General features: G+C 41.7%; 1 protein-coding gene across 1 annotated transcript in view; it reads right to left on the minus strand.

The window, feature by feature from the left end:
• The window catches only part of LOC126249346 (lisH domain-containing protein ARMC9-like), a 231,761-nt gene that overhangs the window by 3,173 nt on the left and 210,320 nt on the right, over positions 1-18,268 (minus strand). Inside the window, exon 16 of the mRNA XM_049951000.1 lies at positions 12,050-12,098. Within this exon, the coding sequence (XP_049806957.1) occupies positions 12,050-12,098 (49 nt within the window). The remainder of the gene's footprint in view (positions 1-12,049; positions 12,099-18,268) is intronic.

The following is an 18,268-nucleotide window of genomic DNA, read 5'->3' on the forward strand; positions in this document are numbered from 1 at the left end:
CATCATCACAAAAAGGGAAAGTGAAAATACATCATCCACTAAGTCACAATGGAGATGAAAGTGTGCGTTGAGTGATCATGACAGTCACTGAAAAGGATTGTGAAGAAAACTAACAGTATGACAGCTCCAAAAGTCGCTGCAGAACTGAATGTCACACCCGCAAACACTGTCAAGGCCCCAACAACACAAAGGGCACTCCAAAAGCAGAGAATTGCAGGGCGAGCTGGAATTCCAAAACCACTCATCAGTGATGCAAATACTTGTAACAAGAAAACATGGGGCCAAAGCCATGATCTATTGAGCAATGGAAGAAAGTCATTTGGATGGACGGGTCTTGTTTCACACTGTTTACAACTTCTGGCCAAGTTTATGTCCCAAGAATGAAATATGGTGGGGGTTCAGTGATGATTTGGGCAGCCATATGATGCTATTTCATGGACCTGATGGTTACTCTGCAATGTTACATTACTGCCAAGGATTAGGTGACCATTTTGGCTGATCAGGCCAGATTCCAAGATGACATGGTGCCTGTTCACACAGCTCACATCACCCAGGACAGATTTTGTGAGCATGAAGATGAATTGCCACATTTCCCCTGGCCACAAGTCACAAGATCTCAGTATTAATGAGGCTTTGTGGCATACTCTGGAGAGAAGAGTGTGTGACTGCTATAACGCCTCCAGCATAGTTACCTGAATTTGCCACTATTTTTGCAGAAATATTGGTATAAAATTTCCTTGAAAACCATACATGACCTTTATTTATCCATTCTGAGATGACTGTAAGCTGTTTTGAATGCCAACGGGTTTCCTACACCGTATTACACATGGTAATGTTTTGACCATCCCGTATGTACCTTGCATTTGACTGAATACACTGATATAAATATTCCGTACAAAAACTTTTACTTAAGAAAATATTCAACATTTTGATTCAGTAAAACCACATGCACCTAAAATTCTGATACCATTAATTCATGATTAATGTACATAATATAAAAGCCATGTACTGGTTCCACGTACAGAACACTTTCCTCTTCTTTCAAAATTGTGTGGTTTAGGGAATATTACTATTCAGAAATGTTATCATAACAAATAGAGGGTTGCTCAAATTGTAGAATGTATATCATTCAAAAATTTTCAAATAATTTATGGGAATGCAACTGGGTGATGTCTTCAACCCAGATGCCTTGAAAATTGCATGGTATTCACCTGTCAAAATATCGGTGGTTGTTGAAGACGTAACCAAGTGGCATTCCCGTAAGTTGTCTGAACATTTTATATACAAGGAGAAGCTCAAGTTTCACATTCAAAAATTCCATTTTACTATTTTAGCCCTAATTTTTCTGTTAATAATAATGTATATTATCACTAGGATTTACTAATATTTCCAATATAAGACATTATTTCCAGAACGATCTTGGTGGGCTTTATCAGAAAATGCAGGAGAAATGTGGATGCCTAAAAATCCACCCATGAAAACAGAAACAATAGTAATGCCATTTAAAGAATACATAGCCAATAGTCAAACAAAATAGCGTCATTTTTATATGTGTATAAGTGTTGGCTACAATTCAGGTCTCTTATGTTTTTATTAAATATGTAAGTGATTCAAATTTTAACATTTTGTTAGTAAATTGTTAAAATTTTCTACTCAAGTCTTTTAATAGACATCATGGACAGTGGCAAAAGCAGTAAACCAGGATCAAAACTGTGTCTGTTCTTTCAGCCATGTCTCAAAGAACAGACACCACACATACATAATTAAAATGATGTCGGCCAATGATCCCTTCACTGCAGATACACACCAAGCTGAAACTCTTAGGGGAATTGGCAAGATACCGTGAATAATTAGGCTAATGAGCAAGGGCACTACATCAGTAATGTGAAAATGTGAAGTGTAAGTTGAGAATTTGGGTCTGACAGGAGGAGTGCTAGGGTAGTCTGGGTGGTTGTGCCTAGATGGTGTAGTGGTCAGTACATCTGCCTAGTAAGCAGGAGATCCGGATTCGAATCCTGGTCTGGCAAAAATTTTCATCTTGTCCCACTGATATGAATCAATTACCACTGGCAGCTAATGTCTCTAATTCCTTTGTGTCTGGGCACTGAACCACCACTGAAGTCAGTCTGTGTTACATATAGAGTCAAGTCACTGCCAGACCACAGCCAGGTTAAGTCAGAGTGCCTCTCCACTACCAGTTATATTTTCAAATTGAGAATAGTGGTGAAACATTATTAATTGCCACTCATATAAATAGATCAGATTCTGTAGAGTCTATGTAGGTTACTGACATGATTATGCAAAAAGCAGTAAACAAAATGAACTGTAAGCTGACCATATGTGATGATTGTGAAATACATTACTTTGACTGCAATTTAAATTTCTGAAGTGTCACCTCAGTTAGTCTAAATCCTTGCCACTATCTATTTGATGATTAACTGGATCACAGAGAAGACATCATAGTAGGCAAACTGGTCAGTAATGTTACCTCTTCAAAATGAGTGTAAAAAGTATTTGTGAACATCTGTCTGCAGCAGATAGCAGTATATTCAAAACAGGTACCTTTTTACAAAGACAAAAAATAGCTCCATTAACTCCATGTTTTAGGAAAGATGACAGAAAATGAAAAGATTTAGGTGAGTCTACCTTCTCCCAGAAAAGGGAACATAATGTACAACAGAATCATAAATCTGAAACAATAAAATTTACTTTTTTTCAAAAATAAAAATGACCTCTTTTTAGTCCCAGTTTATCAGCGTATCTGCTCACTTCCTTGAAGAAGTGATAAGTGGTATGGAGAACAAGGAACATGTAATTATTTTGAAATATTTTTGATTGTTTCAGTGTAAAATATCATTAGATAAAGTGTGACTTTTGGTGTTAGCTGTACTATCCACGAGTTAAAAAATTATACCTGAGATTGTGACAACAGTTAGCAATTGTTAAAACTCAGATGTGAATAAGGATTTGAAATCACTAACATCAATAATATCATACATTAAGATTCCATACTAGGACCACTCCTGTGTTTTATATACATTAACAGTATAAAATATTACTGTCTTAACGCAGTGTAATGATTTATGCAGATGACTATTGTTTGTAAAAATGAAGTATATGAGGATTATTGATCTGCTGTCACAGTAGTGTAAATCAAACAAAGGATACATAGCTTTCAGGAAGTCATATGAACAAAACATGAGTTGGGCTTCACATGACCAATGTTTTTCAAACCCATGTTGGTTAGCATGGAGAACATTCTGTTTGACATACTTCACAATGTTTAAGCTCAGAATATGCTCTAAGATTCTACAACAGGTGGATATCAACCTGTGTGGATCACTTTTGCTACCCTAGTTGTATATGAGTGTGACATATGCTTAATTCTTACCACTGGGCACAGTTTTTTATTCAAGGGAGCAATGATTATTTTTATTGAAATGGGAGCCAACTCAACTGCAAATTCTGTACAGAATGTCACATCAATCAGTGGGTTTTGGTGCCTTATTTAATTTTATTGATTTCTCCTCAGTCTCACTGAAACTAAGATGTACATCACTAATCTTTGAAGTGTGTGACAATTAACCAGAGACAGCATTCCTGTAAGTTATTTTGTAAAGCAAAATATAAAAATGGTGTTTATCACTTCTGCTTTTACTCCACTATCCTCAATTTTACTTACTGTGTTATCCGTAAGTGTCTGAACAATAACTTTTGTGCTACTGTCAGATTTTACATATGACTAGAGTTGCTTTGGGGTTTGTGGGAGACTATCCTATAAGATTATGCTACAGTGGTCATCCTGCTTTACCCTTTTGATTCTGAAGTTTTCATTCAGTAACTCCATATCTACAGCCCTATGCTTTGCTTTACAGATATTATGCTGTAGTTCCTCTTTCTTTTGATGTTCCTTTACAGAATACCATGGATGGCCCCTCCAATCATGAACAGTCCTACTACGTACATAAACTGACCATTGACCAACGTGAGACTGGATGCTGCCTGGTGGCACTGCAAACATATGATACAATAAGGACAGTGTGTAAGTGGAGTAGAGGTGAAGTAAGAATCATGATAGTGACAACATGGGCTGTAGATGGGGAAATCCACTGATATAAATGACTTTGACAAAGAGCAGATTCTTATGGCCTGGTTCCTGGGAATGAGCATCTTGGAAAGGGTGAAGCTGGTCATCTGTTCACATGCAACTCTCATAAGCACCTATGGAAAGTGGTTGAAGGATGGTGAAACCATGATTAAGTGAGAAGGTGCTGGACAGAATACAATGGTGGTGCAGTCACAAGCATTTTGGACAGCACCATCCAGGGCACATTGTTGAACATAGAGCTCTGCAGCAGCAAGTCCCACCTGTCCCCATGTTGGGCCAACAATACGGACAATTATGATTGCAGTAAGCATAGGATCATAAAGATTGGACCGAGCAAGGTGGCGCAGCGGTTAGACACTGGACTCGCATTCGGGAGGACGACGGTTCAATCCCGCATCCGGCCATCCTGATTTAGGTTTTCCGTGATTTCCCTAAATCACTCCAGGCAAATGCTGGGATGGTTCCTCTGAAAGGGCACGGCTGACTTCCTTCCCCATCCTTCCCTAATCCGATGAGACCGATGACCACGCTGTCTGGTCACCTTCCCCAAAACAACCAACCAACCATAAAGATTGGACCATCCATCAATGGAAACATGCCATTCTGTTCTATGAATCATATTTCTTGTTGCACTGAATCGACGGTTGTGTCTGGATACACTGTCATGCGAATGAACAACTGCTCAAAACATGCACTATGCTAAGGACGCAGTTTTGTGTGGGCAGTATTTTGCCAGGAGGGACATTCATCTAGGATTGGATGGGATATGTGATAGCAAGTGAAGGCACCATGACAGTTGTGTACTATGTGAGCATTATTGTGGACCATCACTTCATGCTTGATGTCTCTTGATAAGCAATATCATCTTCTGGTAGGAAAACTGTCCATGTCACAATGTCAGGATCGTGCTATAGTGGTTTGAGTATCATCACAATGGACTTATATTAACGTCTTGGCCTTCAAATCCACCTGATCAAACTCAATGGAACACATCCAGGACATTATCAGGCACCAGCTCAGTGGCCAAATTCCACAAGCCCATAATGTTTGGGAATTGCATGACCTATGCATAGACATCTGGTGCCATATACCTTCAGAAACCTACCAATGACTTTAGCAGATTCATGCCATGCAGAACTGCTGCTTCATTGTATTCCATAAGTGGACCAACATACTGTTAAGATGATGGTCATAATGTTTTGGCTTCTCAGTATATCTATAAAAACACTTGGTCAACTATTCTTTTATACATGAGCCACATTCCCTCATACTTCTATGCAAAGCTAAATGTTTTGAGTTTCTCCTAAAGATATGACACTACTGTTTTTTATATAGTTTAGTGAACATATGAATCTTCCTGTAGGTAAGTAATGGTTGAGAATTATGAATGATTTAGGAATAAAGGAGATGACTCACTGAAAGACAGCAGCACTGCATTGTCGATACATACACAAACAAAAGGTACTAAGCTTGACTTGATTTGGGAATGCATTTCCTTTTTCAAGATTGTAGGAATAACGTGCACACAAAAAAAATCAATCTCAGTCACATGCACACACATGTCTCCCTACATTGGGCTCAGTCGACTGCTAGCTCTTTCTTGGCCCACGGTGAGTGTACTGGGGTGAGGTGGAGGTATGGGTTGAGGTGGGGTGGTATGCAGGATGGAGAGTGGCGGGAGGCAGGGATGGGGTTGAGGTGAAATGGCTCATGGGAGAGCGGGGAGCCATCTATGGACTAGTTAGAGCGCAGGTAGAAGGGGCAGGTGGCAGATAGCTGGGCACTGATTTCACAGAATATGGTGTGAGATGATAGCACATAACTAACTGATGTGAGGACACAAATTGGGTGGGGGTACTGGGGCAGGGGATGGTGTGTGTGTGTGTGTGTGTGTCACTCACTCACTCACACACACACACACACACACACACACACACACACAGAGTCACGCATGCACAAATTAATGGGTGGGGGGAGTGCAGCAACATACCTTATGTTTAGGACTGGACTGTTACAGGAATGAAGGATGTGCTGTAAGAATAGCTCTAATCTGCACAGCTCAGAAAAGCTGGTGGTGGTGGTGGTGGTGGTGGTGGGGAGGATCCAGATGGCACAGGTTGTGAAGCAGCCATTGAAATCTCACATGTTGTGCTCTGCTGCATGTTGTGCCACTGGGTGGTCCACCGTGTTTTTAGCAACAGTTTGGCAGTGGCCATTCATTCTAGTTGACAGCTGGTTGGTTGTCATACCAATGTAGAACACTGTGCAGTGGTTGCAACAAAGCTGGTATATAACATGGCTGCTTTCACAGGTGGTCCAGCCTCTGATGGGGTAGGATAAGCCTGTGACAGGACTGGAGCAGGTGGTGCTGGGTGGATGGATTGGTCAGGCCTTGCATCTGGGTCTTCCACAGGGGTATGTTCCATGTGGCAGGAGCTTGGGGGTAAGAATGGCATAGGGGTGAACCAGGATGTTGTGGCGCTTGGGTGGGTGGCGCTACACGACTTTCAGAGAGGTTGGAAGTATCTTGGGCATTTAAGAAGGTGGCACGATGGCTGGAGGAGGACCAGATGAAGTGAGTGGGAGAGAAGGTGTCGAGATTGTGGAGGAATGAGCAGAAGGTGTCCTGGCCTTGTGTCCAGATTGTAAAGATGTCATCAATAAACCTGAACAAGACGAGGGGTTTGGGGTTTTGGGAAGCTAGGAACTTTCCTCTAGATGGCCCATGAAGAGGTGTCATAGGAGGATGCCATGCAGGTGCCATGGCTGTGCCACAAATTTGTTTGTATACCTTCCTTTTAAAGGTAAAGTGTTATGGAATAGGATGTAGTTTGTTAGGTGTACAAGGAATGTAGTGGTGGGTTTGGGAGCTGCAGGGCACTGGGTAAGGTAGTATTCAATCACATCAAGGACATGGGCATGAGGGATGTTAGTCTATAGGGAGGTTGCATCAAGAGTGGCAATCAGGGATCCGGGAGGTACAGATGTGGTGATAGTGGAGAGCTGGTGCAGGAAGTGTTGGTACCTTTGATGTGAGAGGCTAGATTTTGGACAATTGGTTGGATACGTTGATCAAGAGGGGCCGAGATTCTTTCAGTGGGGACACTGTAACCAACCACACTGGGATGCCCAGGATTGTTAGGTTTGTGGATTTTGGGGAGCATGTAGAAGGGGACTGCATAGTAACAGTGTTTTGCAAAAGTAGTGGAGGTGGTGCAGAGATGCCTGTGTCATGGAAAAGTGTTTTTATAGAACCAGGGAAAGGGACTGGCTCCCCTCTATTGTCCTTCCCTTTCTTTCTCTTCTGTTTCTTCCTTCTCACATTTATGACACAATCCATAACAATGGCAACACACATGGTCACACATAACTTTTGTTACACCCAGTAGTATTGGCTGTGTCCATTATGACAGCCGTGCAGTGAACTCCACATTCCATGTGACTCCTGACAACAACATAACACACTTCTAGCAACTCAAAATTGTCCCCACCTCACATACCACTCCCGATGTGCCTCTCCTTGTTTTCTCTTTATTCTTACACGTGACAATAAATCATGCGTGATCGAATTTACTTCACATGCGATCACACCCCAGTCACAATACTACCCCTGCTGCCAACACATTCTTCTCATTCCTTACACACATCAATGTTATTCAATATTATTCAACTCCCCCTACATCTCCAACCAATTATCCAAAACCTAGCCTCCCACATTAAAGATACCAACCACCACTGACACCAGCTCTCAAACACCCCACACCATTACCTCCTGGATCACTACTGATCACTGTTGATGCACCCTCCTTCATGCCCATGGCCTTGCCACGATTGAACACTACCTCTCCCAACACCCTGCAGATCACAAACCCACCACTTCATTCCTTGTATACCTAATGAACTACATCCTAACCCGTAAAATTACTTCACCTTTCAAGGGAAGTCACACAAAAAAATTCTTGGCACAGGTATAGGCTGCCGCATGGTACCCTCATATGCTAACCTAACTTCTTCATGGGTCACCTAAAGGAAACATTCTTAGCTTCCCAAAAGCACAACCCCCTCATCTGGTTCAGGTTTAGTGATGACACCTCATTTCTCCACAATGTCAACACCTTTTCTCCCATCCACTTCACCTGGCCCCCTCCACCCATCATGCCACCTTCCTAGATGTCCATCTGCTCCTCTCAGATAAGTTCTATCTACACCTCAGTCCACATCAAACCCACCAATCACCAACAGTACCTGCACTTTGACAGCTACCACATGTTCTACACCAAAAAATTCCTCCTATACAGCCTGTCCATCCATGGTAGGCACATCTGCAGTGATGAGAACTTCTTAGCCCATTATGCTGAAGGCCTCACAACGGCCTTCGCTGACAGGCAATAGCCTTCAGACCTAATTCACAAACAGATCTCCCATGCTATATCCTCACACACAACTGATCCTCACATCTATCCCAAGAACCAACCACAAAGAAGCCCTCCCCCCCACCCCTCCACCCCCACCGCCCTTGTCACCCAGTACCATCCCAGACTGGAACAACTGAATCACATCCTTCATCAGGGCTTTGGTTATCTATAATCATGCCCTGAAATGATGGATATCCTACCCAAGATGCTTCCAACACCTTTGAAAGTGGTGTAGCACCAACCACACAACCGCCACAACATGCTAGTTCACCCCTATGCCACTCTTACCCCCAAGCCCCTGCCACAGGGAAGAACATACCTCCATGGAAGACCCAGATGCAAGGCCTGACCAATCCATCTACCCAGCACCACCTGCTCCAGTCCAGTCGCAGGCTTATCCTACCCCTTCAGAGGCTGGACCACCTGTGAAAGCAGCCATGTTATATACCAGTGTTGTTGCAACCACTGCACAGTGTTTTACATTGGTATGACAACCAACCAGCTGTCAACTAGAATGAATGGCCACCACCAAACTGTTGCTAAAAACATGGTGGACCACCCAGTGGCACAATATGCAGCAGAGCACGACATGTGATATTTCAATGGTTGCTTCACAACCCGTGCCTTCTGGATCCTCACCACCACCACCACCACCACCACCACCAGCTTTTCTAAGCTGTGAAGATAGGAGCTATCCTTACAGCGCATCCTTCACTCCCATAACATTCTTGTCCTAAATCTAAAGTAACTCACTGTCCCCACCCAGTGCGCATGCATGTGTGTGTGTACACCATCACCTGTCCCAGTACCCCCGTCCAGTTTGTGCCACCACATCACTTAGTTGTGTGCTGTTATCTCATGCCCTAGCCTATGAACTGAGTGCCCAGCCATCTTCCATGTGCCGCCAACCCCCTGCCCCTTCTACCTACGCCCCTAGCTAGCCCACAGATGGCTCCCCACTCTGCCATGCATCACTAGACGCTTCGCCTCAACCTCCTCCCTGTCTCCTGCCTCTCCCCATACCACATACCATCCAGCCCCACACCACTACCTCACCCCAGTAAACTCACTGTGGAACAGGAAAGAGCTAGCTGTCCACTGAGCATAATGTAAGGAGACAGGTGTGTGCATGTGAGTAAGTGTGTGTGTGTGTGTGTGTGTGTGTTTCCTACAAGCTTGAAAAAGGAAATGCATTTGAAGAGCTAGCCAAGCTCTGTACCTTTTGCTTGTGTACAAATCTACAATGCAGCACTCCTGTCTTTCAGGGAGTTGTCTCCTATATTTCTACTTGTTTTCATTGGCCTTTGTACTTATGTAATCATTGTTGTTACAACTGCCCCATGGTAACTGATACCAGTTATGAGCAGACTTGAGCTTATTGTTTAAACAAACAAATACATCACTCCAATTTCTTATTAGTCTCTTCTTCAGATATTCACTTATTAGATTCACTCTAAAAATCTGAAGAATTTCAATTTGAGATATTAGTAAACTTGTTGTCACTAGTATTAAGTGAGCTTCACTGCCTTTTAGGAGAATTTCAAACTGTGAGAGTTTGTTGCAAATGTTTTGGTAGTTGATCATTAAGATTTCAATAGCCTCATCTTGGTGGGCATTTCATTGGGTCACAAATGAGGCTTCCTACAGGTATCATTATCCACTCTGAGTGGGGAATTCCGTAGTAAAATAAAACAAAAAGTTGTGTTCACTCCATAGCCCAATCAACAAAGGAAAATTAGGCACAAAATACATGTAGTCACACATTTTTGTACAGTCGTAGGGACAGTGTAATGAATAACATACTAAAAATTCTGATCATTGGGGTGTGAGTGTGAAGGTGGGTAGGAGTTTAAAGGTCATTTTGTCATGTTTTTCTTGAGTAATTGAAAACCCATGGCTTCTAGCAAAAATGCTTGCCAGTGCAAAATTAAATTACACTAAATTTCCTACAAAAAAAGGTCTTATTCAGTTTTTCATTAGGACTAATAGTTTCCTTATTGCAGGGGATAGAAAAATAGCAGATTATTAAAAATTGTGTTTTAATGGTATAAAATTAATGTATATTGTTAGGTAGCTTTGGTTAAGAACAAATATTAAAAGGCTGTACCACATGTAAGTGCAGTAAAAGCACATTAAGGGATAAATTGTGTTCTGGGGGTGTAACAGCGTGAAAAGTTGGAGAGTAGAAACACAAGGGAATGTTAAGTCGCTAAATTGTGGTATGTTTTCCTTACTTTGTAGTTTGTAGGTTTGCAAAATGAAGAGCATGTAGACAATTCCCCATTCTCCCTACTGCACTACATCACTAAAAGCAACTACAGGGTGTTTCACAAAGTTAAACTGACCCTTCTGCTGCCCGCCTTATGAATCACTGATGACACAGTGTGCAGACATGCATGAGGGTATTTATTCCACAAAGTGCATTAACATTACATTAAATACAGATCTGAATTACTAATATTAACACAAGGAACACATTTGGACAGAATATATGTAAATTTCTGCATGATGTTCTACAATGCTAGAGGGGAAATTGGTTCTTAATCATCTGTATGGCAGCTGTAGCATTCTTCCAGGAAAGGCAACTTCCCCCACCATGAGTGCAGCTTGCTATCCAGTTTACACAGACTATACTTCCCTGGAATTTCCTGTCCATTCCTCTCTTGTGAATAGACAAAATAACTTCACTGAGCTTGTGTTTATATAGCAGAGCTATTTTCAGTTTATTAAGGGAATATTTACTTGCAGTTGTTAAAAGAACTCTTATGTAAAAAATCTCAACAGCTGGAGCTGTCAACTTCTATCATACCAAAGAGCCTGTTCCAAGTGTAGCATGTTGTCAATATATATTTGACAATGTTGATTTCATTGCCTCCACTATCAATGGCTGGAATACTTTTCACAGCTTGACACTATCGAATTTACCAATATTCTGTCCACATACTTTTCTTACATTTGTGTCAAGCAATTTAGGTTTCTTGTATTTTTTTTTTTTTTCTTTTTAGATATTGCACTCAAAAGAAGGCAATATTTTTCAGCATTCTTTTTTTTTTTACTTTTTAAAAAGTAACAAATACTGAATAATAATTACAGCACATAGTTAAACAGTTATCATTAACTTCCTTGGGTGAAGGGCTAGTGTTAAGCATGTTTCATCAGTCGTTTCCACTTTTGTGTGCAAAAAACTAATTATAGGATGCACTCTTTACTTAGCAGGATTTCAAAATGGCAGGGTAACTCTGGACATACTTTTCATCACTAATACCAAAAGTGGCACAATTGATATAAGCTGATCTGGCATGTCACACACGCAAAGGAGGACTTGCATCTTTACTTTTCAAGAAATCATTGTTTTTCACATGACTGCCATAACCTGTGAAATAATGTGAATACTTACACTAACATCACTGACTGTAACAACCAATAGAGTAAAAGTGCAATCTGAAGAAATTTTACTTTCACATTAAATAGATTTCATGACAGTGTTTCAAGATACAACCAAATTATGACATGATTTCTAACTTACCGTTCTTCACAGACAGATGAACAATCTTCTGCTGCTGTTGTACCTTGTACTGAAACATAAACAGATATGTTTATTTTTTAAGGTAACTACTACCTGTCAAAAATGCAAACTTTAGACAGCATCTTAGAGTGTCGCCAGATAACACTGGAGTATCAGTTCATTAAAGGTACGCCACACACAGAGAACACTGATTAACCCCACACAGCTCTGAAACTCAAGAAACTGTTGTACAGTATCATCATTAATAGAACAACACCATTTGGGCCCTGTGTAGTTGTACAGATATGAACTAATTCTGGTACAAGCCACCTGGAAGTAATCCCACAATGATCTATCATATATATGACTATTAAATTCAATAACATAACGCTGCTTGTATGGTATTTCTGGCTACCGAATATACTTATTTCATCAGCCTGAAATTCAGAAAATAAGAACAAATGGATTTCATTCGTGTCTTTTCTTTTTCGTGCTGCTTGTCTTGTTTCAGCTTAACATACATTTTTATGACATGTTTTCTGTTCATCACGTAATTCAATTTTTTCAGGGAGTGCCTCTTATTTACATTAACATAACTAATTTCAATGTAAAGAAATGTGTGTGATTACTTCAAGAATTATAGATCTTTTGAGAAATTCTTTTATGTTATGTGTTTTGTAGTCTCCCTCTGAGGTGGGAGCCAAAATTGCATCTCTGCTGCTGTGAAAAACTAGCCAAGAAATACATGAAAGCTTGGAACTTCCTGACAGATTAAATGACATGCCAGTCAGGTCATCAAATTTGGACCATTACTCTCCATTGGAAGGCTGTACCAACTAAGGTACCCAAGCAAACATAAATGAGCAAATTAAAGCTTCAATCTGACATTACCTCTCCCATAATCTTAAAACAAAGTGAAGGTCCAAGTTTCACTCATAGTCCAGCATCCACATTTAATCTCTCATAAGTTACATTACAGAATTTCATTTTAGACACCAAAATTGGCTAACTCTCCAGACTTATGTCACCCTTGTCAATATCATTTTTGAGTACATCCTTTGTCACACTCACAGTCAAGGGAACAAGTATTTACTATTCTAACTTATCCTATCACTTCTTTTAAATATGTTCATGTTCATGGGGACAAATAATTAGCCACTAGCATAATGGGGGGGGGGGGGCTGTAAAAAAGACAATTGTTCAATTATATCAAAAGGAACATTGACTCAAGAATAATATAAAATTATAAGATGGAATTGCTGGCCAGAACTTTCCTTGCTGCTGATACATATATATTAAAGTATATAACCTATCCAAGCTCTCAGAACTAACAGTTTCTTCTTTGTAGAGGTGAGAGGGATAGTTTGAGGAAGATTAAAAAGGATGGCCAGGTCGCGCAAACTCTAGGATGAGATAAAGAGCCTCTTTTGCATATATTGTCGATGGCTCAACTGATAAACAAAAATATACAGTCTTAATGCAACAAACAGAGAAAAATAGAAGTTTCTTCTAAATGATAATCTAAAAATATTTAAGTTCTGTATGTAAATGAATATTTGTTTTACAACAGACAAACATGTACCACTAGGATTTGATGTTTTCAAATAATATGTTGTACTTAGGGACATAATTTTGTGTGGTGCAGAGTGACTACATAACAGAAATCAAACCTAATATGGTAAATGTATTCTTTTGAAACAACTAAAGTTTCTGTGAGTTATCACAGATGGAAATTATTCAACTGTGCATCTACAGATCATTGAAAAGAGCTTTTACTTGTTGTAATCATGAAGGTTTTCTAAGAGATCTTAATTACTAGTCAAAATGCTCATTTATGACTCATACTCGCAGCTTTACTTGGTAATGTGAATGTTAAAATTAATAGTGCAAAAATGTATCAAGTGTTTAGCTCACTGATGTCACACCAACAGTACATAATGCTGCAATACACAGGGAGTGATGGGAAATTATGAGTGATGAAATATTTATTGGCAAACAAAAATATGAATAAGTGTTGGATAGTGGTTTTATAGACTATTAGAAAAAGAACTGGAGCCTAAAAATGACTGAATAAACATTATGCAATCAGTGAAAACTAAAATATAGGAAGACTTACTGAAGAATGCAGCATCATCATTTTCAGTACATGCAAAAAGTGGTTAACTATGGAAAGATTTCCTTTGGTAATAATGAAAATGTTTGAATCATTTGACCTTAATACCACATCTAAGAGGTAAAGGCACATACGTCCAATTTCCACAGTTTCATTGTAAGACTGTGTTTGTGACACTAAGACACTGCTTCATTCATGGAAGATGGGAGGCAATTCCAGGTCATGACCAACTTAGGCAGTGTTAAATGGACATGCACCCTATTAAGAACAACTAAATTAACCATGAGGTGAAGCAGGACTGCTGCCCTTCTTTCACAAATAAATCTGTGTTTGCATATTGAAAATATGGCCTTATGTTACAATTGTGGAAATTACGCTCATACTGCTTTAGCTCTCAGGTATGCAAATGCAGGTACTGCTATGAATTCGTATTGACAAAAGAAAAAGAAATGTTAAACCCTACACAAACACACCAATAATTCAGAATGTAACGAAATCATTAGAACGTGTTATGGTTCTATGGTTGGTTGGTTTAAAAAGGGGGTGGGGGGACCAAACTGCAAGGTCATCGGTCATCGGTCACTTGTTCCTAGTAGAACAATTACCCAAGGGAAAAAAGAAAACAAAGAAGACATATGGCACAATAACAGGAGAAAGGAAGAACCAGAAGAATGACAGGAGGACAACAAACACTACAATGGACAGAACAGGACAAGAACACCACAGAGAGATGCAAGAAACAGGGAGAAGAGATTAAAAACAAGAAAGCAGATTACCATGCCTGTCAGACCATGAGAATAAAAAAGGAGAAGCCAGCCACTCTGCAACACATTAAAACCTCCACCCTAAAAGCCCTAGGGTGGAGGACACAGAGGGACAAAGGACATGCGCTAAAACTCAGATCAAATGATAAAACCTACCCTTACGAATAAAACGTAAAACTAAAGCTGCTGTTAAGGAATTGTCATCCAACACCAATGGTAGGGTGCTGGCAAAGTTAAAAGACTGCTGCAGAGTGGCTAAAAGTGGACAGTCCAGCAAGAGGTGGACGACTGTTATTTGGGAGCCACAGTGACATTGAGGTGGGTCCACGTGACAGAGGAGGTAACTACGTGTGAGCCACATATGGCCAATGCAGAGCTGACGAAGGACAACTGATCCCCTGTGAGAAGCCCGCAGAGAAGACTTCCACACATTCACAGTCTCCTCAGTGACACACAGTTTGTTGTGAATATTGTTATGCCGCTTCATTTCCCAAAGCCAAAAAACCTTGCGGCATAAGACAGAACGCAGATCAGTTTCAGAGATTCCCATCTCCAGGAGCGGTGTCTGCTTATCCTGTTTGGCCAGCCTGTCAGCAAGTTTGTTGCCTGGGATTCCGACATGTCCTGGGGCCCACACAAACACCACTGAATGATTGGACTGCTCCAGGGCAGAGATGGACTACTGGATGTTCGCTACCAAAAGATGGTGAGGATAGCAATGGCTGATAGCTTGTAAGCTGTTCAGGGAGTCAGAACAGTGAAGAAACGACCTACCAGAACAGGAACGGATGTACTGAAGTGCACAAGATATGGCCAAAAGCTCTGCAGTGAATACGCTGCAGCCATCAGCCAAAGAATGCTGTGGAATATGGCCTCTGTGGACATAGGTGAAGCCAGCATTACCATCAACCATTGAGCCATTAGTGTAAAAAACTTCAGAGACCCAGAACACGTTAAGAATCTGGAGGAAGTGACAGCGAAGATCGGTGGGGTTAATGGAGTCCTTAGGGCCATGGAAAAGGTCCAGATGAAGCATCAGCCGAGGTGTACACCATGGAGGTGCATGTGAATGGACCTCAAGTAGAGGTGGTAGAAGGAAGGACTCCAGTTCTGAGAGAAGGGATCACACGCAAAATGCAATCATGTGCCCTGACCTGGGCCGCCAATATGGCAGATGAATTTCCGTGGGTGGGAAAAGGAGATGGTAATTCGGATGCTCAGGATAATTACGAACGTGTGCAACATAATTGGTGAGCAGTTGTGCACATCAGATCCACAATGGAGGGACTCTGGCCTCCACCAGACTCGTTCTAAAAGCTCCTGTTACTAGGCGAACACCACAGTGGTGCACTGGGTTGAGTAAACACAATGCGGAGGGTGCTGCCGAACCATAAACCAGACTCCCATAGTCAAGGTGGGATTGAACAAGGGCTCTGTAGAGCTGCAGCAGTGTAGAGTGATCTGCACCCCAGGTGCTGCCAGCACTTCCGTTTAAGCTGACGAAGCTGAGGTTTCCAAGACAGTCGGACATCAAAAACCAGTCCTAAGAATTGACATGTCCTCACTACAGAGAGTGGATCATCATTAAGCTAAAGTTCTGGTTCTCGATGAATGGTACGACACCGACAGAAGAGCATGACACATGACTTCACTGCTGAAAACTGGAAGCCATAAGCTAAAGCCCACGACTGTGCCTTGCGAATGGCTCCCTGTAGGTGCCACTCAGCAACACCAGTATTGGAGGAGCAATACAAAACACAGAAGTCATCCGCATACATAGAAGGGGAAACTGACAGTCCTACAGCTGCTGCTAGCCCATTAATGGTCACTAAAAATGGAGATACACTCAATATGGAGTCCTGCAGAATGCCATTCTCCTGAATATGGGTGGAACTAAGGGATGCACCAACTTGGACATGGAAAGTATGGAGCAACAGGAAGTTTTGGATAAAAATCGGTAGCAGGCCCTGGAGACACCACTTATACAATGTGGCAAGGATATGATGTTGGCAGATCATTTCATATGCTTTACATAAGTCAAAAAAGATGGCAACCAGGTGTTGGCATCTGGAAAAGGCTGTTCGTATGGCAGACTCGAGGGATACAGGTTTATCAGTGGTAGAACGACCCTGGCGGAAGCCTCCCTGATATTGAGGCAGTAGGCCATGTGACTCCAGCACCCAACCCAACTGCCAACACACCATACATTCCAGCAGCTTACAGAGAATGTTGGTGAGGCTGATGGACCAATAGCTATCCACATCAGGTGGGTTTTTACTGGGTTTTAGCATCAGAATGGTGGTGCTCTCCTGCCATTGCAATGGAAAGATGCCATTGAACTAGATCCAGTTGAAGATGACGAGAAGGTATCGCTTGTAGTCAAGACGAGAGATGTTTCACCATCTGACTGGGGTCTGATCTGGCCCGGGAGCTGTGTTGTGGCAGTGTGCAAGGGTGCTGAAGAGCTCCCACTCTGTAAATGGGGTGTTATAGGGTTCACTGTGGCATGTAGTGAACAAGAGGACTTTCCTTTTCATCCACCATTTCAGAGTGCGAAAGGCTGGGAAGGTAGTCCTCTGATGCAGGAGCTTGAGCATAGTGCTCAGCAAAGTGCTCAGCAATTGTGTTTGCGTCGGTACACAGCACGGCATTGATATTAACATCAGGTGCACTTGTTGTGGTCTGGTACCCAAAAAGAAATCTGATCTTCGTCCAGACTCGGGAATGTGATGTATGGCATCCAATGGTCAAGACGTGCATCTCCAAACACTCCCGTTTCCATTGTTTTATAAGCATGTGAACGTGGGCACAGAGTCACTTAAAGACTATTAGGTGCTCTAGGTAAAAGTGCCACGTATGTGATTCTTCAATTTCTCCAGGCGTATTTTATGACGAAATAAATCTCGGGTGAACAGCCTGGTATGAGTGTGCATAGGAGACAATATTTTGGCAATTGACCACGTTGCCATCATCAGGTGCACCGATGTAGTGACCAGCAGTGGGCCGGCACCAGTATATATAGGACAATCCCCCTCCCGCTCCTCCCTCAGGCGCTTCCTATGAGTCGGTGCACTCCGCGCCCCACGCGTGGTCCAGGTACAGCGTCTGTTCTCCTGCCGTTTGGGCGCTGCGTCCTTGGTCTTCTCATTCAGGAGGGTCTGCCGGCACCACTCTCGTTATTCTTTCCTCCTCCCCCGAAGTCGGTACACTCTGGGAAATGTGCTTTTTCTTCTTAGTCCAGGTGATCGCGGGTTTCCACGCCTTGCTAAGGATGTAACCACTGTCACGATTTACTTGTGGCTCCCTTACTCTGATCTCTATGGCTTCTTTGATGACACAGTCCCAGTCTTTGAAAGTCTGTGT

This window comes from Schistocerca nitens, chromosome 3 (genome assembly GCF_023898315.1).
Source record: "Schistocerca nitens isolate TAMUIC-IGC-003100 chromosome 3, iqSchNite1.1, whole genome shotgun sequence".
Taxonomy (NCBI): Eukaryota; Metazoa; Arthropoda; class Insecta; order Orthoptera; family Acrididae; genus Schistocerca; species Schistocerca nitens.